We start from the raw sequence: 25,218 nt of genomic DNA, 5'->3' as shown, positions 1-25,218 counted from the left end.
ATCTAACATTCACACACACAGTGACAGTATCCTGGGGTTCCAGGGTTCAGGATCCTGCCCAAAGATACTTTGGCATGCAGACTGGAGCAGCCAGGGATCAAACCACTAACCATCTGATTAGTAGATAAGCAGTTTAACAAAAATCTATTCATTGCTATCAGTTGTGTATGAGAAGCCATGTATACTTATACTCCCAATAATAGGATTTAGGTGGGAATGTAGTTCAGTACATGATTTAATACACAAAATGAGTCATGTGAGTTTTATGGTTTTAAAAGGTCTTAAAATAATTAGGATTTAATGTTTTAAAATTGTTCATAATGCAGAAAGATTCCTTATCTACTGAAAAGGCAAATTAGCCTTATGGTAGTAAGAAGAAAATGACAAGTGTCATACATAAAGCAGTCATATTATGTTTAGTGGTAGACACAAATGTAAATGATGGCCACAGGCGATTGTGATACCAAGACTGTATATAATAAGGGTTTTATTGTTATGCAGCTTGGGTTTTTGGACCCTGGATTTCCTCCTTGGCTGAGGAGGTGGCAGGCTGCCCAACGACCCGGTCGATGCATTTACAAACGAAGGAACTCACCTATTCCGCAATGGTGAACTGTTCAAATGTGGTAGGACTAATATGGCCACATACTGTCATTGACTATCAACATTGGGTGAACTCAGGAAGAGACCCTTGACTTAAGACTTGATTAACTACTCTTCGGTTTCGAGACACAGGTAGCAATGCAGCTCTGACTAACCTCTGCTCGGTTGCCAGACTATATAACTGTTGACTGCAACACAATTGAATGTAATCCAGAACTCTATTTAAGCTTGAATAGGGGGGACTTTTTTTGTATTGAGCCAAAGTGATACCCTGGGGTAATGTATGCCAAAATGCAATAACAATGGTAAATGTTTTATTTCAGTATATAGTGAATGCAACCTTGTTGTTCATTGTGCATCTGCATTGTCAAACTGAATGAATAGTAAAAAAATCCGTCAAGCGTCCAGTTATTTCTCCAGTTATCTCACACATTCTAGCACCTACCTTTGAACCTAAACACTGGTCCAATATAATGTGGCTGCTTTGGACACCATAGCAGGTCTGAAAGTGTTACATTGGTTACAACCAACATCACCAGGAAACAGCAGACATTTACAACAGATGTCTGCGACATTCTCAGCATCTAGTGGCCTGAAATGACCTCCATTGCTGACTTATGGGAGAGAACCAATCAGACAACCATCAGCCAGACCATTAAGAAACACAAATGGGGTTGGAGTGGCCACACTATACGCAAATCAGATGGAGACATTACAAGACAAGCCCTGAAGTGGAACCCACACGGGAAAAGCGAAAGGTGGGAAGACCAAGACAGACCTGGAGGAGGTCATTGGAGAAGGAGGCTAAAGACACCGGGTCAGCTGAGGGGGATCGCCTAGAACTGAGTTCGCTGGTGGGGTGTTGTTGTGGCCTTATGCTCCACAGGTAGCCATCAGGCATACAGTAAGTCAAGTAGCTAGTGACCTAGGATTAACCAGAGCCAGCTTGGCTGGCAGTGAGTTGTGGAGCTGCAGGTACAATTCACTAATAAGCGAGTTCCAGTGACCAACAATGGCTTAGATATTTAGGAGGAATTGGTGGTTATAAACCAGAAGAGTAAAGACATTATTGAAGAAAACAGATGTAAACAGAGCAACCATAAACAAAACAGGTAACAGCTGATGGCAAGCAACACACAGTGGTGGCATCTTCCAATAATCCTTGGAGGCCAGAGGCCTATGGCCAATTTAGAATTACTAAATAAGATAACCCCATGCATGTCATGGGAAGAAGCCAGAATATCTGGAGAGAACCCACGCAGACAGGGGAGAACATGCTAAATCCAGGAGGAAAGGTCGCAGACTGGATATGAACCCAGGACCTCCTTGCGCATTTTAAGTTTAATTGAAGGTTTAACAAAAATTGTCATTTTCCAAATACTTATTGATTTAACTGTATGTCTAAAAACTCAAAAGCAAATCTGATCATTATTTGTTATACACAGAGAAAAAGCCTATTGGTCTGCTGACTTGAGTTACACATTTAAAACAAAAATCACCAGTCAATGTGCCTAATGTACCTTCCAGGTTGGTGATAAGACTGGAGCAGTTTCCGGATGGATTCCTACATGTCTTCATGCAATCAGCTCCACAAGGCTTGTAGTGCCACTCACATTCACCAGGTGAGTTATAGTAGTCACAGAAAATAGCTTCAAGAAAAAAAGGCATTACTTATTAGACTTTTACAGCCTGTTGGATGATGATATAATTCTTGATATGGTTTCAGCAGTCATGAGTTTCTAAAATCCTGTTGCTCATATTTTTCTGGTAAGATGGTGGTCACACTTACGACACAACTTCGGAGTCCTCCATTTAACACAGGCTCCGGCTTTATTACAAGCTTTGGCATAGGCGGCCACAGCAGTGCAGAAACACTCACAGTCCCCACCAGTATCACAAGCACAAGAGTCTCTCACGCAGGATTCAAAATATGGACCGGGATCAACCTTGAACACACAAAGTAATATACTATTTAGCAGAATAACTGCTAGCTATGTACCAGTACTACTTACAATCCAGGCTAAAATATTAAAGTGATGGGGATAGAATGTAATAATGGATTAGGCTGAGCTATCATAATCATCATTTCATAATCTTATTTGGGACTATAATTATCTAGTCCAGTCTGATAAATTGTTATCTTCACTGAACTATGTATTAAATATACAGATGATTTCATATAGAATGCCAATGTCTTTGTGCCAAAGACAATGGACAGAAAAGAATAAAGTAGTCAAAGGGGAAATCAAAGTGGCCATTTTTGTGTGTACCCATTTCAGTATGTTTGCCACCACCAAATATACTGACCTGTGAATGACAGCTCTGGAAGGTGACACTGGTAATGATACTGCACTGTTTTTGAGACCATGCTGCCCGATAGTGATTAGAGGCACAGGGATCACTGATTAACTGGGCACTGGGGCAACTAGAGGAAACTTTCCAGCTGTTACCAAATTGTAGAACATCTGCCACTGTTTCCTGGGAACGTGTGGTAAAGTCATTCTTACTGTTACCATCATAGTTTCCACACAGACCACAGACTTGACCCTAAGAGGAAAGGAAACAGTGATAGTGATTAAATTCCTTTGTTTTTTCCCCTTTGGGAATTTTCTTTTGATGTTGTTAATGTTCAATACCAATGTTCTGTTATGTTTTGGGGGTTCTTTTTGCTTTTTTTTTTTATTTTTAAAAAGTGATATCAAACTGTCAATCCAGACATGCAAAATTTATTTCTTTTACCTGGAACTGTGGACTGAGTGTAATGAAAAGACTGGTTTTCTGGTCCCACATGAGCACAAGTCCTGGCTTTATTGTCACCACTATGTAAACACCCATTTTTTGTATCTGAGCAGGGAGCACCTGGATGGTGCCCTTCACCACCTGGAAGTTGTCATCTTTAAGTTGGAATTCATTATCCTGTGGGTAACAACATTAAGTTAAAAAGGATTTTATTTCTGTACAATTTTTTCTAGTTGGAAAACACACTTGAACAATATACCTGAAAAGTTGAATGCTATTTTATCAAAAAGGTGCCTGATAGTGTGAAAGAAACTGCAGCCTTGCTCACAAAGGAAATGACAAAAACTGACTACATGGTAAAACGTGGTGTTTCTTGGTGTTTAGGATTAGGGTCTTGGTGTTTGAGACAGAACATGAGCACAATTACAGTAAAGTGTGTTGTGTTTACCTCCAGGAAGATCTTGATGGTCTTAGAGCAGGTGGTTCCCGTGGTTCCACATGGAACATTTTCAGTAATAATTCTGAAGCTTCCATTGCTGTTACCACTTCCACAGTAGTCCTGAGTAAAGCACAGTGGATGTAATTACTGGATACCAGTGTTAAAGTCAGAATCCTTAAGAGCTGCATGAAATCAAACCCCTGTATTCATAAATACCAGTCTGCCTTTTTTCTGTTACTCGATACTGTTTGTGAGGGATTACATTTAAATACTGTAGGGAGTAATATGCAGGAAGGAGCAGCCACAGTGAGCTTTAGGATGAAGAGCTACAAAAGACAAGCTGCACAACTGTGTGCCTATCAAGGCTTCCAAGTTTTCAACTGTAACTTTTAGCCACCTTACCTGGACAAGCGTGTATTCACACTGTCCACTGAAGTCGAACCTCTTATCATCAAAGGTGACGTAGTGACCATCTCCATAGATTCCACAAACACTATCACAAATGTTGTTGGTACATGTGAACTTCCTTCCACTGCAGGAACTGAGGAGAACGACATACACCAGACACAAGCTCTTATTTTTTTCAAAATTATGCATAATATCTGTGTATACTAGAGTACAAAAGGCATTCTCTTTGTTGATGTAAATATATTGATTAACCATTTTGATGCACTGCATTTCTGATTAAACACCTTTTACGAATATAATTAAAACAAGTTGGTCTGTTGAGATCTTATAAAAGCATACCACAGCTACATGCCAACTACCTGCTGGTCTGTCTTTGAACACATGTACTTAATACATAAAGTGAAAACACTGTCAAATTGTAGCATTTAAACACAGCTTAATCCTGGATTGGTACTATATTACAAGATGGGGGAAAACTTGTCACTCATACTGTTAAACCAGACAGGTTTAACTGTAATGACACAATTAGCAGACTGTAGAGTAAACATAACAGAACACTGAAAAAATATAGAACATTTCATTTAACAATTTTGGCAGCAGAAATGCATTATTATATCTTATGTATCCAGACAATATACATGTGATGCCTGTAAACATGTTTTATAATACAAATCCAACTCTAAAAAAGTTGGGACATCATAAAATGTAAGTAAAATAAGAATGCAAATATCTGAAAGCTATATTTTATTCACAATAAAACAGAAAACATAAAATCCTTGAACTCATAAAATGTACAATTTTAAGAACAAAATAAGGTAGTTTTAAATTTGAAGGCAGCAACACAAAAAAAAACACAAAAGCTGAGCCAGGGCCATGTTTACCATTGTATTGCATCCCCGCTTCTTTTAACAGCAGTCTGTAAATGTCTGGAAACTGAAGAGACCAGGAATATTATCTCATTCTTTTCTGGTATAGATTCTAGCTGCTCAACAGTCCTAGGTTTTCTTTGCCATAGTTTTACTTTTACGATGAATTAAATGCTTTCAAGTGAAAGGTCTTTACTTCAGGCAGGCTAGTTCAGGCTACTACAAAGCCATGCTGCTGCAATAGGCACAGTATGCAGTTTAGCATTGTCTGGCTGAAATATGCAAGGCCTTCCCTGAAAAAGACATCTGAATGAGCAACAGCAAGGGATTAGATGGGGCACTTCTCTGTAATTTACATATATTCATATATATTACATATATTCGTAGAGTGTTTTTATCTGTACCTAAACGCATTCATAAAATTATTTTATATATTACATATATTCATAGAGTGTTTTTATCTGTACCTAAACGCATTCATAAAATTATTTTATATATTACATATATTCATAGAGTGTTTTTATCTGTACCTAAACGCATTCATAAAATTATTTTATTCAGTATTTATGGACATCGAGCACAATGAACGGTCACCTACAGTACTCAACTGGCATCCTCAGTGTGAGTGGGAGTACATATTCATACCTGTGCTAACATTTATAAATGCATTTATTGCCATTTCGTATCTAAATATACATCCCTGTGTGCTTGTAAAAACAAAAAATGTACAAACCAGGTGTTGCAGTCAACTGTGAGTGTCTCTCCTGGCTGGTAGACTTGTCCATTGTGTAGACATGGACAGCTGGTCTCATTGACACAGCCTCCTGCTCCATCTGAAAACAAATCATCTGGACATATGCAGCCTGATGTACAGCCTGTGTGGATCTGTATGAATGTGAAAGCAAAGAGTGAGTCAAGCAAGGCCAAGCATGTACTACACATTTAACTGTCCAGCTAAACTGATATGACTGTGCTGTACTTACGCAATCCATGTCAGGGGTGCTGCAGCTCTTTTGACACTCAGTGCCAGTAACTCCAGGTTGAGCAGTGGAACAGTCAAAGTACACCATGGGGGCAACACACACTGGTAACACTGGGAGCAAATTATAACAAGTTCATGTTGACAGAGTTATATTGGCATGATAAAGAATATTATAATGAAAATTGTAATGTCTCTCTAATTTTTGGCACAGTTCATTGAAATTCAGCATAAACATCTACAGCATGAATTTCTTTCAGACTGAAATATGTTAAAAACTTTAAAAAATAATGAAAAAATGTTTGGCTACTAAGAATACCAACTAACCGCAACAGCATTTAAACTGTGTGCATAATCTTGATTTCAGGGACTAGAGTATGTCCATATGTAGAAACCTACTTAGTAGTTGTGTTCTTCCAGAGCAGCTAAGAACTCCTTGTCGGCAGACACTGTGAGAACAAATATGGAGGAACATGAGGACATGAACTGCTTTCAGCACTGCTGGTATTTGTTTAGACTCTTTCACTCCAGTTGATTTTTCGGAGTTAACTTCAATAGTTCCTCCAAACCAGCAACATGTTTATTAGATCCCATTCCTACTAGACTGCTCAAAGAAGTCTTTCCAGTTATTGATGCTTCAGTCTTAAAAATGATCAGTGTGTCTTTATTAGTTGGCTATGTACTACAGGCCTTCAAGGTGGCTGTAATTAAACCATTGCTTAAAAGCCATCACTGACCCAGCTGTCTTAGCTAATTGTATGCCAATTTACAACCTTCCTTTTCTCTCAAAGATTCTTGAAAGAGTAGTTGTAAAACAGCTAACTGATCATCTGCAGAGGAACGGTTTATCTGAAGAGTTTCAGTCAGGTTTCAGAATTCATCACAGTACAGAAACAACATTAGTGAAGGTTACAAATGATCTTCTTACAGCCTCTGACAGTGGACTCATCTCTGTGCTTGTCCTGTTGGACCTCAGTGCAGCTTTGATACTGTTGACCATAACATTTTATTACAGAGATTAAAGCATACTATAGGTATTAAAGGTACTGCACTGCAGTGGTTGGAATCATATTTATATAATAGGGTCCAATTTGTTCATGTAAATGGGGAGTCTTCTTCACACACTAAGGTTAATTATGGAGTTCCACAGGGTTCTGTGCTAGGACCAATTCTATTTACATTATATATGCTTCCCTTAGGCCAGTGATTCTCAAATCCAAGCCCTGTGGACCAGTGTCCTGCAGGTTTTAGATGTGTCCCTGAGCCAACACACCTGAATCAAATAGCAGGACTCTGAAGAACTTGACTGCATACTGAGGAGGTAATTCGGCCATTTGATTCAGGTGTGTTGGATCAGTGACACATCTAAAACCTGCAGGACACTGGGCCACGAGGCCTGGATTTGAGAATCACTGCCTTAGGCAGTATTATTAGAACGCATTTTCATTGTTATACAGATGATACCCAGCTTTATCTACAGTGGTATGCAAAAGTTTGGGCCCCCCTGATAATTTTCATGATTTTCCTTTATAAATCATTGGTTGTTCAGATCAGGAATTTCAGTTAAATATATCATATAGCAGATGAACACAGTGATATTTGAGAAGTGAAATGAAGTTTATAGGATTTACAAAAAGTGTGCAATAATTATTTAAACAAAATTCGGCAGGTACGTAGGTCTGGGCACCCTTGTCGTTTTATTGATTTGAATTACTTACTTTAAGATTAGGCTTAAAACTTTCCTTTATGATCAAGCTTATAGTTAGGGCTGGATCAGGTGACCCTGAACCATCCCTTAGTTATGCTGCCTAGGGGGAGGTTCCTATGATGCACTGAGTGCTTCTTTTCATTCATTGCTTTTTACTCTGTTTATACCCCACTCTGTATTTAATCAATCGTTCCTCCTGTTACAAGGGAGTTTTTCCTTCCCACTGTTGCCTAGTGCTTGCTCAGAGGGGGTCATTTTGACTGTTTTCTCTGTAATTATTGTAGGGTCTTTACCTTACAATATAAAGGTGACTGGTGAGAGGTGACTGTTTTGATTTGGCACTATATAAATAAAACTGAATTGAATTGAATTGAATTGAATTGAATTGAATTGAATTGAATTGAATTGAATTGAATGAGTTTTACATCATGATATCTTCAGTCATTCTTTAACAGAGGAGTTTCTTACCATTCTCTTTGTTATTTAACCAAATATTCATCAGTTGTACTGATGTATTCACAATAAGAATTTGTGGAATGGCACAAAATCTTTGCTCTAACTTTGAGATTCATACTTTGTAGATGTATATTTACACTATCCTAAGCTTCTAAGGTCCTGTGTGCCCCTGGTCAATATTTTGCTAACCTTCCTGCTTTGTTTAGCTCAAACCTGTTCCTGTCCTTAACTTGCATCATATTAAGTGAATACAGATCTAGGGAAAATGTTTGTCATGTTCCTCTTTTGTGCTATATAATTTTGGGGAACATAGTTATATAGGCTGCTTTTTCACTGTTACCTACTCAGTGTGGGTCAACTCGACACACTTGACGTGACTCGCTACCGTCTTGTTTTGTTTTGTTTCCATTACAAGTTAGTACCACATCAATGTGGGTGAAGTCAATGTAGCAACGCAGGTAGTAGACTCTTGACATATAAGCATATGACATACGCAACTCAAAACACAAAACAACAATGGATGAGATAGAGGCAAGCTAACAGTAGCTGATGCCAGTTTACTATAGTCATCATGCATAAGTCCCCTACAATGTTTTAATGGATGAAGGATATTGAGCCATGCTGAGTAGGTACTAGTGGAAACGTGGCAAAAGACCTGCAACATTAGCTAAGTTTCACTTTTTATTTAAAGCAAACTGGCATTAGCAAATTAGCATTTTTTCATCCAAAACCTGGCCTGGTGATGATAAACATTACTGTAAAATTGAACTTTATTTACCATGTGGTGCCATCTTTACTGATAGTCTCTCCAGGCGGAATAATAGTGTCTTCATCATAGCAAGGACAGTTTGCACTGGCTACACACTGGCCTTCCTCATTCATATAAGTTCCTTCAGCACAGCCACAGCCGTCCACTGTGGTGAAGCTGACCTGACAAGAGTAGTCAGTCTGGCTGAGGGAACGGCAGGTACGCCCACAGGTGGTCATGTTGTAGCCATACACTGTTTCTGCTGCACATGATGTACTGAATTTATCTGTTAGGAGATATAGGAGACAAGTGGGAGCATGAGGCAAGTGCTGTTGTCATTTGGTGCTATATAAATAAAACTGAATTGAATTGAATTGAATGAGACTATGGGCTAGGTTTACAAACAACCGGAATATAGCATAAGTTAATCAAACAATGATTTACAAAGTTTTGCTGTAGGGAAATTTATGGATATTTGTGCAATTATTTAAAACCAGAAACTTGTATCTTATTTTGTGCCGTAGCTGTGGTAGTTGCCACAAGATGTGTTCATTTATTTGGAACGATATGAAAAGAATGTCTAGGATGTAAACACCACAGACAAACATCTCACAGGGGTGGCTGTGGCTCAGGAAGTAGAGCAGGTACTGAACTTGCTCCTGAAGTGTAAATGTGTGTGCACTTCAATGTAGAAAGAAGTGTATGGATGCAAATGTGTGGTTTTGAGTGCTCCAGTAGAGTAGAAAAGCACTATATAAGACCTAGTATGTTTACCATTTACATCTTTGACCAGAACTTTGGGTTTGTCTTAAAGCTAAACCATGCGTACTACCATTATAATGAGCATCTCCATCAGAAGGAGAATAGTTGCTCAGTACAAGACTCATACAGGATATGGATGTATTACAGGGAGCTTGTTTTTTTATACAGTGAGTTAAGTGGTTTATAGTATTTTGTGTTTTTAATTACATTTCTGCACAGACAAGCGATGAAAACAAAGCATGCACCAAAGGCTCCATTTTTGTGACATAGGTCTAAGCACTCTTCAGCATTACAAATCAGCTCGTGAATTTTTTCTCCAAAATTGTACATATATAAGTGTACAATAGTACATATATCTGCATCATAAATCTGATGTTTCTACAATAGCAAGTCTTCAGAAAGTGCAAATTCTAAATATACTCTGCCCAGAAAGTCTTAGTAGTTTACAATAGTAATGTGATGGTGTTTCTCCTTGTTTCAAGTTTGATATGATTCACTACAGTACAGACAGTTTTGATTATTAACCTCTCTGAACCATCAAAAAAGGGATGCTTGGTGTTTTACTCACCACAGATGGTTTCCCTCCAGCCACTGATGAAGATTCCTGCTGCTGAGCAGGCATAGACATATGAGGAAACTGCAGCACACATGCAATCCTCAGTTTTTTCACAGTTACAGCTGTCATAGATGCAGTTCTGTAGAGAGAGTAGTCATGCACAGATTAACAAGAGTTCATTTGCTAAGTTATCATTAAAACTTTGTGTGTAGAGACCTACATCTTTATATGTGCTGGGGCTGATGACAGAGTGACAGGGAGCAAACACTCCCTTGGGATCAGTTAATTTGGAACACCAGTAATTAGCAAACTTTGCTAAAACACAGAAACATACAGAATTAAAGTTGTTATAAAACATCTATTGTTGTCACATCTTGGAAAATGGCAAAAGCAGTAGGGTATTTTTCATATGATAATGACATAACAACTATTATAAGCTATGACATGACATGACATATCTCTACCTGTAATGATGTTGTCATTACAAGGGTCTCCAAAATATGTTTTGATGTCTGGGCAGCTCGATCTGGTTTTCCATGTATTAGCAAATGCTGCAGCAGTTCCCTCCACCAGTCCGCTTGTCACTCTAAAGTCATCACTCATTATATCGTTGAAGTTTCCACACAAACCTGTTGAATCAGGTGTTACACCGTTACACGGATACTAACATGGCACATGAAGACACGGTAACACATTTAAAACCTATCCAACTCATTTATTTTAACTTTCAACTTAAAATTCAGGTTAACACAAGATTAAACTTCATATTAAACTGAGGGAGAAGCTTCTTCCAGACAATCTAACAATAATGTGGAGACATACCAGATGTAGTTCCACTGAGTGATTTGTCAGCTGAAATGAACACCTGCATCACAGGAGACAGCTGGATCATCACTTGTATGCCCACCTCAGTGCTTATGAGGATGTAGAAGGAAGATGGCCTAAAGACTCTTAGGTCAGCTGTATTGGTCAGAACACATTAAAAAATGTTGCAGCAATTTATCCAATCAGAAATATACAAACTGAAAAAACAAAACAAACAACAACAAAAACTAGCCTGTGATGCTTTTTCAAATTTTTCTTTTCATATTTAGTAGTGAGCTGAACACAATTCCATCTCGGATACAAATTTTAGTGACCTTCAAGTTATGTATAAGTGACATACAGTCAACGGACGTTCCCCGTACATAGACATACAGACATATACATACACTACGATCATCATAGCAAGAAGATGTGTCTTCCCTATTTGCACAGCTAAATTTAAAGTAACTCACCTGTAAACAGTGGAAGCTGAGAAAGAATCTGGTTCACATAGACCTGCCCAGATGCCTGAACTTTAATGACCTGTCATTTTGTAGAAAGAAACATTTTAGAATGCTGTTGTATTTACAAATTGTACTTGTTAGTAAGAACGGACTTTTTTATGGAAGCTATCAGTCACAAAACTTTAGTTTCTTGCTTTTTTTTAATGCTTCACAAAAATGACAGTCATTTGGAATTTTGATCTAACTCTGCATCTTATTCTCTGTTTAAAGGGCTAATTGTTTTGTGAGTCTGGGACTTGTATGTGCTTTTCAATTCAATTTTCTATTAAGATACCAAATCACAACAAAAAGTCACCTCAAGGTACTATGAGTGGTTCTTTCCGTGTGAGTTTTTGAGGGTGGATTTTTCTGTGCTCAGACCAGCTTGTTCCAAGTTTTTGCATTTCTAATCTAGATAACTTTAAAATTGTTTAAAAACTTGAAACAATTTCAGCCTTGGCACAATATGCCTAGTGAGTTAAGATAGTGTGATATGTGATATTTAAATGTTATTCAAATGTTAAATGCCTTGATACTAATATAAATAATGAACTAAAAGTGTGGGATTGTTTATTTTGTAAAGCATCCTGATGAAGAGCTCAAATAATATTCAAGTAAATACATTTGGCATGATAAGTATAGTCATATAGTATAGCATATATATTCAAACACTGAAAATATTGTGACAGCTCTAATAAAAACATATGGTTACTGATCCAAATTATCATTCCTCTGGTTTCTGTGAACAGAGTGGTCTGGGATGGAATTAAATTCCTGCCCTGAATTATTGCATTATTTTTAGTTACTGTCTCTACCTGGATTAGGGCTACGAATCTAGTTTGTGTGAGTGTGTAGTTGTAAGTGTAGTTGTATTACTGGTGCTGTGATGAGTAAGGGAAAAACGTATGTGTGTGTGTGTGTGTGTGTGTGTGTGTGTGTGTGTGTGTGTGTGTGTGTGTGTGTGTGTGTGTGTGTGTGTGTGTGTGTGTGTGTGTGTGTGTGTAGCTTACCACAGAATTGCTGCGTAAGGCCACAGTTACAGCTCTGAGGCAAGTCTTTGTGTCACTTAGTCCACACTTGACCAGATCCACCAGCACAGTGTAGGATAAGCCATCACTCTGCTGCAGCAAACATTAAAACAAAACATGTCACCAGCGACAAAAAACAAATTTAGGAAATTTTAATGAAATACATTACACAGTATATGTATGCACTCATATGACATATTATTTTCTGATCATTGTCTGAGCTGGTTTGAAAGTCTATGCTCCAGGTATGTGTATGTGAGGTACACTAGCAGTGTGTATAACCTTAGCCAGAACATAGGAGCAATCGCCATGGAAGGTATAGACTTTTCCATCAAAGGAGTTAATATGAGCGCCTCCTTTCACAGAACAGGTTCCTGGACAATTCGTCTCTGTACAGCTCCACTGACCGCTTTCACACACACTGTTAAAACACACACAGAAACAAGTTTAATTTATTTAACATAATTATTCATATGGTCAAAATCAACCCGCTTCTTTAGTTCCACTATAATTATGCTGCTGTACTTTAACTTAAAATATATCGAGGGAAATTATTTTGCAACATTCAATTTTTCTGCTTTGCCTTAAAACAAAAGCTCACTGGCTTGTGGAAAAGGTAAAACTGTGAAATGAATGATATGTGCAAACTCTAAAAGTGAGAAGACTGCTAATATATTTTACCTTACAGGACATACGGTATATACAATAAGTCTGGAGAAGGTCATAGTCATGCAGTTTACAAATGGATTTAGCACTTGGTCATCCATTAAAATCTGCACTTTGATTAATGTCTCTACCATTTTTAGTATCACATACAAAATAAAAGTTTATTTTTTGTTTTGTTTTTTAAACACCACAACAAAGTTAAAAGTTCACATGTTACCATGATCCACAGTGGTGGGAGTAGAACTCTCCTGACTTGTACATTTGGTTGTTGTGGAGACACGGACACTCAGAGACTGCAATACATCCACTGTTCCCAATGTCATCAAAGACCATTCCTGAGTAAGAGAGGCAAAGTAATAATGATGTCAGTACATGACATCACCAACACAATGCATTAGGGATTGTTGTTCACGCAAGGTTGAGTTGATAATGAATATACAAAAGAATAGCATCTTACATTTTACTCCATAACCTGTTAAAATGTTTTTGTTTTTCACCAACAGACTGTTAAACCCACAGCTGAACTCTGAACATCACATTTGCTCACTATTGCAATTTTTAGGATATTAGAATATTTACTTTTAAGGGAATAGTACTGTATTTTGTATATATTCATTTTCTTTGTTCTTTTCTAGTGCAATAAAAACAAGTGCAGGGTTATTTGCCCAGTTAAAACCCATTGTAGCCCCTTAACTGGCAAGGGCCCGGTGACGGGCCGTTTGTAGTCCCTTTTATATGGCAGGCTAGACCCTCCCATTTTTATTGACACGTCATTCGGCCAATCATGTAACTGGCTGCACCAAATCACCTGACAAAGCTACGTGACGCCCTCTGAGTATTATTGGCTCTGGGAAACCCATTTCTTAACATGATTGGCCGAATGAGGTGTCAGTCAAAATGGGCGGGTCTAGCCTGCCATATAAATGCACTTCATTCGGCCTGCGGACCAGACGCAGCCAGTTAATAGGCTATGAAATGGGTTGTTCAGAGCCAATAATAACCAGAGGGTGTTATGTAGTTGTTTCAGGTGATTTTATTTGCTGCCAGTTAAGGGGTTAATATACTTGACATTTATACTCTGTCTAAAGCACAACATTTATCAGCACTGCTCGGTGTCCCTTTGGCTCTTGTCTCCTTTGTGCAAAGTGCTTGCTGTTTTCTTATTTGTTGTTTACTTTTTTCTTAGACTGAAGCATGACTGCTTTTAACTACAGATTGACATCAAGAATGGTATTTTATAATAAAAGGTTAACTATCAATGTCTTCAGCATTCCGAGGTTAGTTAGCATGTAACAATGAACGTGAACTCACCCCTTATATATATGCAGTCACTTGTTATCAGCATCTGAATGAAATAAACACTTCTGATAATGTCTGACTATTAACACCAGGTTAGATCAGTAGCTAGGTAGCCTACTGGGGCTTAGCTTGAAAAAAAGGTAGATGTAATGTAAATGTAAATATGAGATCAGAGGTCAAATGTGACATGATATTTGGATGCTCACTATAATGTAATATTTAAAATCCCCATATACCATATATCATTTCCTAAATGTTGCAAACCAATAAACAAACAAAGGAAGTAGAATTTTAAGCACAAGTCGGTGGTAGATCGCCCAGCGATGTACCTGGCTGAAGTACTGTCGCACCAGGCTGAGAATTTCAGCTGTTGGCTGCCAGAATGGATTACTACATCATGGTTCACCAAAAATATTCACTCACCCATCCAAATCACTGAATTCAGTCACTTCCACAGCCACAGGTGTATAAACCAAGCACCTAGGCATGCAGACTGCATTTACAAACATTTGTGAAAGAATGGGTCGCTCTCAGGAGGTCAGTGAATTCCAGAGTGGTACCATGATAGGATGCCAACTGTGCAAGTCCAGTGGGGCAATTTACTAAATATTACTATTTCACATTCAACTGTTACTGGTATTATGACAAAGTGGAACCAATTGGAAACAACAGCAACTCAGCCATAAGCTAGTAGGTCATGTAAAATGACAGAGTGGGGTCACCAGATGCTGGGGCGCAAAGTGCGCAGAGGTCATCATCATTATGCAGAGTCAGTCGCTACAGACCTTGAAACTTCATGTTACCTTCAGATTAAGTCAAGAACAGTGTGTCAAGAGCTTCGTGGAAAGGGTTTCCATTTGCTGAGCAGCTGCATCCAAGCCTTACATTACCAAGTGCAATGCAAAGTGTGTAATGTAAAGTGGTGTTAAGCACACCACCACTGGACTCTAGAGAGGAGATGTCTCTGGACTGACCACTCACCCTTCTCCATCCGGCAATCCAATGGACGAGTCTGGGTTTGGCAGTGGTCAGGAGAATGGAACTGTCATGATCCCCGCTCTCTCCGGGCTGGCATTCTCCTGTGTTGTTATTTTTGTGTTTGTTTGTGTATGGGTGTGTCATTTCCTGGGCAGGTTATGTGATTATTCTGCCCCCTGGCCAGCCTCTTCCAGCAGCAATCTGCACATTGGGTTGTAATCTCTAATCACTCACCTGTCCTTCCTGAATGCTCACCTGATAGGCATTTAAGCTGTGGGAAATCTTCAGTCCCCTCTGGACAAGCCTTTTTTGTGGCGTATGGATTAACAATCGTTTGTGTGCAGCACAGTGCGTCACAGGAGATCCAAGCCCGTTTCTGACCACTGGTAATTGAGATGTAGGAAGTGAGGGTGAGAGCGTCGTCTGGCCGAGGGATTATTGGAAGCAAGCCTCACACTGCCATCTTCTGTTTATGTAATGATGGCGTTTTTCCTCTTCAGGCTCTAGTGGATTCAGGCGCTGAACAAAACTTTCTGGACTCAAATCTTGCTCAACAATTAAAATTGCCTCTCACTCGACTCCCTGAACCCCTGCAGGTCCAAGCTTTGGACAGCTGGTGGCTGGCAGAGGTCACGCATCAAACCGAACAGATTTCACTACTACTGTCCAGCAACCACCGTGAGTACCTCTCCTTTTTTTTTAATCATTTACTCACCTCAGACCTCTCTGGTCCTTGGACATCCCTGGCTGGAAAAACACAACCCAGCAATAGATTGGTCACTAAACAAAATCTCCACCTGGAGTCAGAACTGTCTTCTCTCAGCCCAGCCTCCATCCCATTCATAGTCTAAAACCCCTGGTTTAGATTCACCCGATCTTTCCAGTATACCTGCTTGTTAACGTGACTTGGCTGAGGTGAATGGAAAATGGCTTTTAACACCCATCTGGACCACTTTGAATTCCTGGTGATGCTGTTTGGCCTAAACCAACGCCCCTGCAATGTTCCAGGCATTGGTAAATGATGGTAAATATGATGGTAAATGATCCCTAACCTGGAAGCTGGAGTATTTGATGGGACAAACCTGATCCTGGGACTGGTCCTGCCAACTGTTTGTATGTACCTACCTCGGTCCACTCCAAGCTGCACTGGGCTCACACGGCCCATTTTTCCTTGCCATCCCGGAGTGTTTCGAACATCACGTTTCTCCAACATTTGTTCTGGTGGCCCTCGTTGGCCCAGGACGTCCGAGAATACATAGGCGCATGCACCGTCTGCATTTGAAATAAGATCTTCTCGACACACTCAAACAGTTTGTTAAGACCCTTGCCCATACCCGGTCGTCCATGGAGCCACATCTCTCTCTTTGTCACAGGTCTGCCTCCATCCTCGGGTAACATGGTCATTATGACCATTATTGATCGATTCTCGAAATCTGCTTACCTTATTGCTCTGCCTAAGCTCCCGGTGGCTCTGGAAACCACTTGCCTGCTCATTACCGCCTTCATGGGATTCCCCTGGACGTGGTTTCTGATCGAGGCCCTCAGCTCTCATCTCACATTTGGAAGGAATTCTGCACTGTGCTCGGTGCTCAGCTCAGCCTATCTTCTGGTTTTCATCCACAGACCAATGGCCAGATGGAAAGCATGAACCAAGAACTAGAAGCATCTCTCCTGTGTGTGACCTCCTCGAATCAGACCACTTGGAGCACTCAACTAGCGTGGGAGGAGTATGCTCACAATGCTATGACTTCCTTTGCTACCGGACTGTCGCCTTTTGAGGCCAGCCTGGGTTATCAAACCCCACTGTTCCCATCTCAAGAAACAGAACTGAGCGTTCCATCGGTCCAACACCATCTTTGCTGCTGCAGGAGGATGTGGAGGTCTACCCGAGCTGCTCTTCTACTTCCTCACAGAACAAATAACTGGCTGATTGGCGTCGCCTTCCCATACCAACATATGTCCCCAGACAACAGGTATGGCTGTCCACTAAAAACATCAACCACCGGTCTGAATCTAAGAAACTATCACCCAGTTATATCGGTCCTTTTGAAATCAGCTCTGTGATAAACCCTGTCTCTGTTTGTTTGAATCACATGAAGATTCATAACTCTTTTCATGTCTCTCAGATCAAGCCTGCTAGATCCAGCCACCTTTCTGAACTGCTTGTTTGACTGCATGGTGTGAAGTGCAAAGTTTGGTGGAGGGGGGATTATGGTATGGGGTTGTTTTTCAGGAGTTGGGCTCAGCCCCTTAGTTGGTATATTTTAAATCTTTATACAGGGAGATTTTGACAAACTGACACCGTGCCCCTTTAATAATTCAAGTAGCTTCTTAACTTTAAAAGAAGGTTTTGCGCTGCAGTAGACCATAATTAAATCTGCCCTGTTCCTTTTTCTTTAAAATTCCAGTCTGTGTAATGAAGTGATATTTTTACAGGTTGTTCTTGTTTATATGACCTGCATAAATCAACAGGGTGTTGTGGTGAAGTAAGATGCGTGTTTTGTAGGCCATCTTTTGCACATTGTAGTTTCAATGTGTTGGACATCCAGTGTCACACAGTTAAGGAGACTACAGTAAGGTTGTTTGGATTTTCAGCCCACAGCTCTTCTTTTTTCCTTATCATTATCAATCCCCTACCTAGGAGGTACTTTTGGAATGCACCCAGAGGTACTGTCTAGTAGATATGTTGCTCTAGTCAATTGGGTAACGCGTGTTGTTTAGTAGCATGCCCTATTCAACTCAGTAGGTGGTGCTGCCCAGGTCTGTTGCCTGTTAAGTATACAATAAAATTAATACAATATTTAACTGTGTCAAGACATCTCTGTTCATGTTTTTCTCATGAAAACATTTGGAGACACATAGACCTGTTGGATATACATGTAGGCTAATATATATAAATAATATTTCTGGGGAGAGAGTTTCAAATTCAGAATTTGAGAGAGGGAGTACAAAATAAATGTGGATACCAGCAGGGCAGCTGCAGCCATCATGACAGTGGCTGTCACATGTCTGGCTGGCATGAGGGGTGGAGCAGCTGTCAGGACATGAACTGCTACACTCCAAGAACACCATGTTGTATGGACATTTCTTGTCTGTGGAGACAAAATTCAATCAAGTAATTCTGCAAAGTACAAGGCAAACAACACTGTATATAATTGAGATCCAGAACTATAAATGTTGCACCCTTACAGCAAAATGTTTCATTCCTCCATTCTTGAGGCTTGCCACCTGCATGGACACACTGTCTGGAAAACTCTGAGATTGTCTTGCAGAAGACCATGTCAGTGTCGTTGTTAGAGTCACACATGTCCACCACACAGGCTTTACTGAAGGACTCCACATCAAGAAGGTTTTGGCAATCTCCAAATGGAGCACTGGAGAAAATCTGGTCACAGAATTGCTGGGAAAAAAAAGGACAGCTATTAATTTTTAGATTTTGAATGTAACAAAGAAAACACAAAGATGAAGCATCAAGGGGCCAAGAGTAGTGTGACAACACCTTTTTAATTTTACAGTTTTATCTACAGGCTATTGAGAATGGGAGGGTTGAGTCCTGTGTCAGACTATTAACAGGGAGGCCTCAGTAGCTGAATGTTTTAAGTCATAGCCATATTTGAAAAATCTTGGGCCAGCGTAAACTTATGTATGTTAGTCTAGCCTTGTATTGGATATGCAAATATGATAGGGCTACCACATTTTAACCTGCATTTCAACATGTTACACAATTTGAATTAACAGAAAAGCATTTAAACTTTCACTAATGAACATATTTCACTAATAATACAATAAATTCTGACTGGATGCATGGCATTAATGTTACTAGCTAGCTGATAACCACTAGAAACTACTTTGAGCCATTACAAGTACAACCCTACAAAGGCCTACACTGTGAAGCAGGATTTGGGGCTTAGTCAGGTACCTTTGGGTTTAATCCTGGGTTCTTTGGGTTACAGAGATGGCTCACTTCTTACCTGCCTACATCGCCATGGTAACTTGTGCTGCACACCTAACTTGGTTATTGGGGTATTGGGTGGCACAGGCCCTTGTGAAATATTGCTGGACCTTCTGGTGTCCTCCCAGTACTGGACTAAAGTACTCTTACCTTATAACCACCATATTCCATCACTCGTCCTAAGTACAGTTTTGAAGTGTGTTTAGAAAATGTTAAATAGTGAAGCCTTACCTTATCACCACAGCTCAGGACTGGGTTAAGGTCAGTCTCCTCACAGCTCTCTGTGGGGCCGTTCACCTTCCAGGTCTCAGCATAGTCTGTCACAGACAATGGAGTTCCTGCAGGACAGCACAGTCACAACACAGTGATCACTGTGATTGTTGGGTGGCTCCTTTATTATGTTTTTTGTTTCATAATGTAGCATCTAGAGTGTCACTACAGAAACATGCTGTTGAAATACAAGATTTGCTTTGACTTATTTTTTTGTTGTTTGTTGCTGAAATAAGCACAGTATTCCCTGAAAATTATACAAACTGGATAGCAGCACATATTGCTCCAAATCAAGTAAATATTATTCAGCAGTAAAGAGGTCCTGACAGCTGAGTAAGCCAAGCTTGCATGTGTAATAATGTCCCTCCAACCATCACAGATGGTGTGCTGAACAAGATTTTTCCAAAAATAATTTCAAATTTTTATTGATCAGACCAAAGCATTTCAAGATCTTTTTTTAATTTTCTTTTTTCTTTGTATGGAAAATGTTTAAACTGAGAAAATGTATCATTTTAACAAACAAATTTGCTAATTTTGAATTTGATGGGAGTAATATGTCTCTAAAAATTTGGGACAGGGCCACTTATATCATGGTGAAACATCGCCAGTCTGGAGCAGATGATGGGGATGTAGACTAAATATTAACTCTAGCAGAGAAATGCTTCTGCATGACAATAATTTGTGATTTTTAAATTATTAATAATTTTATTTAGCATAATTCAAACATTAATTTCCAGTTTGATGTGTGTTTTAGTATAAAAAAGTCCTAATTGATTCACTGTAGGTATTATTCTCGAATATATAGTTCTTCTAAGCTGTGTCCCTATTGCTTTTAATTAAGAAGGAACAAATACAGTATACTTTATACTTTCCCTTGAAATATTAAAATGATCTTACCATCTTTCATGAATTCATTGGATATGCCATCAAAGTTTCCACACAGTCCACATAACTGGTTCTGATATTTCTCATTTATTTCAATCTGTGAATAACCCAAACATGCAGTAGGTAAGTGGCAAAATCACAAGACAAGACAGTATGAACTAATATCTAAAAAATGACATTCTTCCCTTGTAATCCATTCAGCAACTAAAGTAGGACTTTCACATGACAATTTGCCTGCACTCTTTCTTAGATCATCTGAATGTCAGGATCTAAATAAAGTCTTGTAACTGCCAAAGAGTTAGAAAGTTGGTATAAATTATGCAAGGAGCCTCACTGGATAGAGTACTATATGTGAGCTTGGAAATCAATAAATGCCTTTCTTAACAGTGTTTGGTCTGGGGAGTTAGAAAAAGTTTTGTATTTGGACTAATGCATGACCTATTATATAGTCGAGAAATGAATAAAAGTGATTTGTTAGATCAGTAATCAGTTCTTTCTGGTGAGTACTGCCTGCCATCCATCCTTTGGGTTTCTCTCTATAATAGTGTAGGGTCTTAACCATATTGTGTAAAGTGCAGTGAGATGAACTGGAGTATTTTTGTGCTACATTGAATTGAATTGAATTGAGTTAAACTTTCACATGTTTCTACTATTCCAATCATAATAATGCATAATCAAAACCTTGAATGACATCAATCTTTCTGAAGTAATGCGCTCATGTACGTGTTTACTTTTAGTGGCTACATTTGCATTGTGGTTTTCAGGCTTGGTTTATTCTTTTTGTTTGCTAATCTGTCCAGTACAAACTCACCTAGTGACTCACTGCTGCTGTGCCGTGAGCTTTTGTCAATCTTTGTCAGGCTTTTCCTAGTTATGGAAGCTATTTAGATAGTGAAGTTTGTCTTTCATCTTTCTTTTTGTCTTTTCATGCAATTTGTCAACTATAATAAACTAAAATAAAACATTTGTCTTAGCCTTCAACAAATAAAACAGCTTGAAAAATCTGTGTCTGTGTGTGTGTGTGTGTGTATGAGCAGTGTATATATATATATATATATATATATATATATATATATATATATATATATATATATTAGGGGTGGGACTCGATTAAAAAAATTAATCTAATTATTTAGACACTTTGTAATTAATTAATCTAAATTAATCGCATTTGAATATTTAACATGATAGATATTAATTTAAGTTTGGTTAATGAATGAATCAATATACATAAGCTTAAATTTCAAAATTTTGCTTATTTTCCCACCAGTCTACTACACAGACCAACGAAGGGTGGAAGTGCTCCTGTGATAAGCAAACTCCTGAAATTAAAGTTAAGCATCATAACTGGATAGTTTTATTCAACATTAATGTCTCACTTAATATAGTTGGAAATTAATCATTCACTCAGCTGTATTCCTTGATGTTGAAATGTGTCATGCTTGTTTTAATAGCTTATTTTGAATTAAAGAGTTAAAATTAAACCACAAAAAGGAGAAAAAGTTCGTTCTCCGTTTAACAGCTGCTGTTACACAGCTGTGCTTCGCACTCACGGTTGCTAGGCGACATGAGCTACGCAGAGGTGACGGCAGCTGATATGAAGGCTAGCTGCTCACTTCCGGCCTTTGTGGTGTTCGTGGGCTGCGAAAGACGTGGGCCGGGTCCTTCGCAGGATGCGGCCCCTAATTTGGACATTGTGCGTCGATATAATCTGTATGCCGGGAACTCGCGCACTGAGAAACGTTCCACGGTGCAAAGTGCGATTAAAATGCGTTAAATATTTAACGCGTTAATTTCCCCATAATTAATTAATCGAAATTAACGCGTTAAAGTCCCACCCCTAATATATATATATGTAATATGTGTGTTTCTGATTGGTTGATCAGCGACATTCACATAAGTGGCCAGCTGGAGGTCATTTTTGGGGTCTGGCAGTGCTTGTCCCTGCACATAGGAGCAAATACTGGTCCTACTGATGGTTCAAGGACCTTCTATGGCTTTGTTCAGCTCTCCTAGAATAACTGCCTGTCTCCTGGAATCTCCTCCATGCTCCTGACACTGTGCTGTGGGACACAGCAAACCTTCTGGCAATGGCACGTATTGATGTACGATCCTGAGGAGCCAGGATAGCAACCTGGTCCAGGTATCACCTCATGCTACTAGTGGTGACACTGGCCCTTGCCAAATGCAAAACTATTGAAAAAACAGAAATGAGAAGGGAAAAATATAAATGGCCTCCACCTGTATAACCATTCCTGTTTTGGGGGTTGTCTCATTGTTGTCCTTCTCGTACACCAGTTCTTAATTTCTTCAACACTTAGGCAGCTGAAACTGATTAACAGTCCCCTCTGCTACTTAACTGACCAGATCAATATCCCAGAGGTTTAACTGACTTGATGCTAAACTGATTAAAAAGTGTTCCTTTATTATTATTTTTTTTAGCAGTGCAGTTGTCAGATCCAACAGGATCTGGATACTGGATACTGGATAAGCCTTCCTGAGGTTTTAAATGTGTAACTTTATCAATATATAATTAAAGCCCAATCAGCTGATCAAAAAAGGACAGACAAGTTTGCATATGTGAGAGTATGCTTCATACATCAAGGGAGTCGTCCAGGTTCCAGATAGCTTTGATTCCTAGAATAGCTTCAACAGAGATACTAGACGTGGTTCCCTTGACAGTCACTCCTGATTCAGTGAATGGTAGCGACTCCCTGGTGCAAACAAAGAGTGTTATTATTAAAGTTAGATAAAAGCAGCAGCCCACACAGAAAGTAATTTACTAATGAGAAGCAAATGAGAGCCAAGTCTTTGACAGAAAGTCACACAGAGGTAATAAAGAGCTGCTGAGAGAAGTGACTAGTCATCATACTCATCTCAAGTCAAATTTATATGACCTTTGTACTACTGCTATTTCCTGATATACAGTCAGTTTATCCTTTATACATTGCAGAATTAACTCCATCCAAGATGTCCTGTGAGTGAAATACCAGACAGGTATCCCATGCAGGAAAACCTTCATGGGATACCTTAGAATAAGTCCACAGAACAAATGCTGCAGCGCAATAGTGAATGTCAAAAAAATTTAATTGTGAAATTTAATTTAAATGAAATTTCCAAAACAGCAACATTTCAGAGTATACCACAGAATATGTGAGCTGCACTGTGCTGTCTCAGAGAGAGAGATCTTGCCTCAACTTACATCTTGCCATTGACAAGCACTGAGCCTTTGGAGAGCACCACTTCAGAACCTTCGAGCACCATGATGATTTTGCTGACTGTGGGAATGTTGTTGACCACACTCCGCCTCATCTGGATGAAAAAGTTTACATAGCTGCTCTTGCATTGTGACACAAGGACATGGTTACAGCTTGAGTTCAGCTGGAAGAAATCTCCATCAAAGGTCTTGAAATGATAGTGTCCCCAAGTTGTGCACACTTTGCCGAGGTGAGATGCATTGGCTATAAAATGAATGAATTACAAATTATTTTTGAGATATCTTTTCAAATTGACTTGAAGACCCAAACAAAAAGAAACAAAAGATACTGGACATTTGTTAATTTACCTGAAGTCACGGTCAGTATATTTGTAGAAGGAACAATGGTCACTGAAGCAAACAGAAGAAAAAACTACTTATTAATTAAAATGTAGGAAATTAACATTTCTCAGAGGATAATCAACTGACAATCACTTATATTAAATTTGATAATATAATGAAACCAAAGAAGCCCAAGACAGTTAACTGTTGTAGATATCTGAAACATATGCTTTATCTCCAGAAAAGGCTGTAATTGATTCAAGCAATATTTTTTTCAGCAATCTTCAGTACAGATTATAACAGTAATATGCATTAATTAGCTGTAGTAGTGAAGCTATGAAATAGTCTGTAAAAACAAAAGGAAATCCAAGCATGATATAATGCATCTAAATTCACATCATGAATTTAGATGTGATTCACATGATTGGTTAAAAGAACTGTGACCTCTTCCCAACATCTTATAGTGCATCCTGTGAGTGTGAAATTGTAAAGAGCTTATAGAGTTAAATGGTGTCCATTTACCAGTCTGAGAAAGTGAGCCAACTATCAGCGCCAGGTAGATGAGCAAAAATGTCAGTTCAAGCCCTTTGGCCCCCATGTTGGTCAGGAGGACTGACATGCTATGATAGGATTCACCTGTGGGGCAAGCTCCTTTATAATGTGCCTCTGAAGGCGGCACTACACCGCGTCATATTTCATATTGAAGCAAATGGTCATATGTATTTACTCAGCAAACACCTCCACCACTGCACTGAGCAGCTTCTTCGCTCCATATCCATCTGATCTACTGTATAACCAGTAGGAGGCTTTTCTTGACTTTCAGTGCACTGAAATATGAACAAGCCAGAAAATGGAAATGGAAAACTCAGGGCTGACAAGAAACAAGAGTTCTTTAAAAGTTTTTCAACTATTACTTAACCTTAATTGGATGTTTTACTAAGTTAAACTAAACTGAACAGCACCTGGAACATAGTATGATAGTAACAATATCCATAGTAACAATATCCATCACCCAAATTAGCACAGCGAAA

At 39.0% G+C, this 25,218-nt stretch overlaps 1 protein-coding gene across 1 annotated transcript in view; it reads right to left on the bottom strand.

Moving 5' to 3' along the window:
• The window catches only part of LOC115777281 (mucin-5AC-like), a 30,433-nt gene extending 5,648 nt beyond the window's left edge, over positions 1 to 24,785 (bottom strand). Inside the window, exons 1-25 of the mRNA XM_030725127.1 lie at positions 24,710 to 24,785; positions 23,852 to 24,110; positions 23,249 to 23,363; positions 20,662 to 20,746; positions 19,726 to 19,832; positions 18,732 to 18,942; positions 18,509 to 18,634; positions 16,668 to 16,814; positions 13,483 to 13,600; positions 12,882 to 13,020; positions 12,582 to 12,692; positions 11,542 to 11,611; positions 11,087 to 11,224; positions 10,729 to 10,893; positions 10,485 to 10,579; positions 10,277 to 10,403; positions 8,996 to 9,232; positions 6,039 to 6,148; positions 5,789 to 5,940; positions 4,184 to 4,322; positions 3,791 to 3,901; positions 3,343 to 3,519; positions 2,911 to 3,150; positions 2,393 to 2,549; positions 2,124 to 2,252 (exon numbers count right to left, since the gene is read on the bottom strand). Coding sequence (XP_030580987.1) covers positions 2,124 to 2,252; positions 2,393 to 2,549; positions 2,911 to 3,150; positions 3,343 to 3,519; positions 3,791 to 3,901; positions 4,184 to 4,322; positions 5,789 to 5,940; positions 6,039 to 6,148; positions 8,996 to 9,232; positions 10,277 to 10,403; positions 10,485 to 10,579; positions 10,729 to 10,893; positions 11,087 to 11,224; positions 11,542 to 11,611; positions 12,582 to 12,692; positions 12,882 to 13,020; positions 13,483 to 13,600; positions 16,668 to 16,814; positions 18,509 to 18,634; positions 18,732 to 18,942; positions 19,726 to 19,832; positions 20,662 to 20,746; positions 23,249 to 23,363; positions 23,852 to 24,110; positions 24,710 to 24,785 — 3,541 coding nt within the window. The remainder of the gene's footprint in view (positions 1 to 2,123; positions 2,253 to 2,392; positions 2,550 to 2,910; positions 3,151 to 3,342; positions 3,520 to 3,790; positions 3,902 to 4,183; positions 4,323 to 5,788; positions 5,941 to 6,038; positions 6,149 to 8,995; positions 9,233 to 10,276; positions 10,404 to 10,484; positions 10,580 to 10,728; positions 10,894 to 11,086; positions 11,225 to 11,541; positions 11,612 to 12,581; positions 12,693 to 12,881; positions 13,021 to 13,482; positions 13,601 to 16,667; positions 16,815 to 18,508; positions 18,635 to 18,731; positions 18,943 to 19,725; positions 19,833 to 20,661; positions 20,747 to 23,248; positions 23,364 to 23,851; positions 24,111 to 24,709) is intronic.
• Between the last annotated feature and the right edge of the window lie 433 nt (positions 24,786 to 25,218).

This window comes from Archocentrus centrarchus, unplaced genomic scaffold, assembly GCF_007364275.1.
Source record: "Archocentrus centrarchus isolate MPI-CPG fArcCen1 unplaced genomic scaffold, fArcCen1 scaffold_48_ctg1, whole genome shotgun sequence".
NCBI classification, from domain to species: Eukaryota; Metazoa; Chordata; class Actinopteri; order Cichliformes; family Cichlidae; genus Archocentrus; species Archocentrus centrarchus.
Note: the sequence above shows the minus strand (reverse complement) of the source record. Positions and strands in the feature narration are given on the sequence as shown.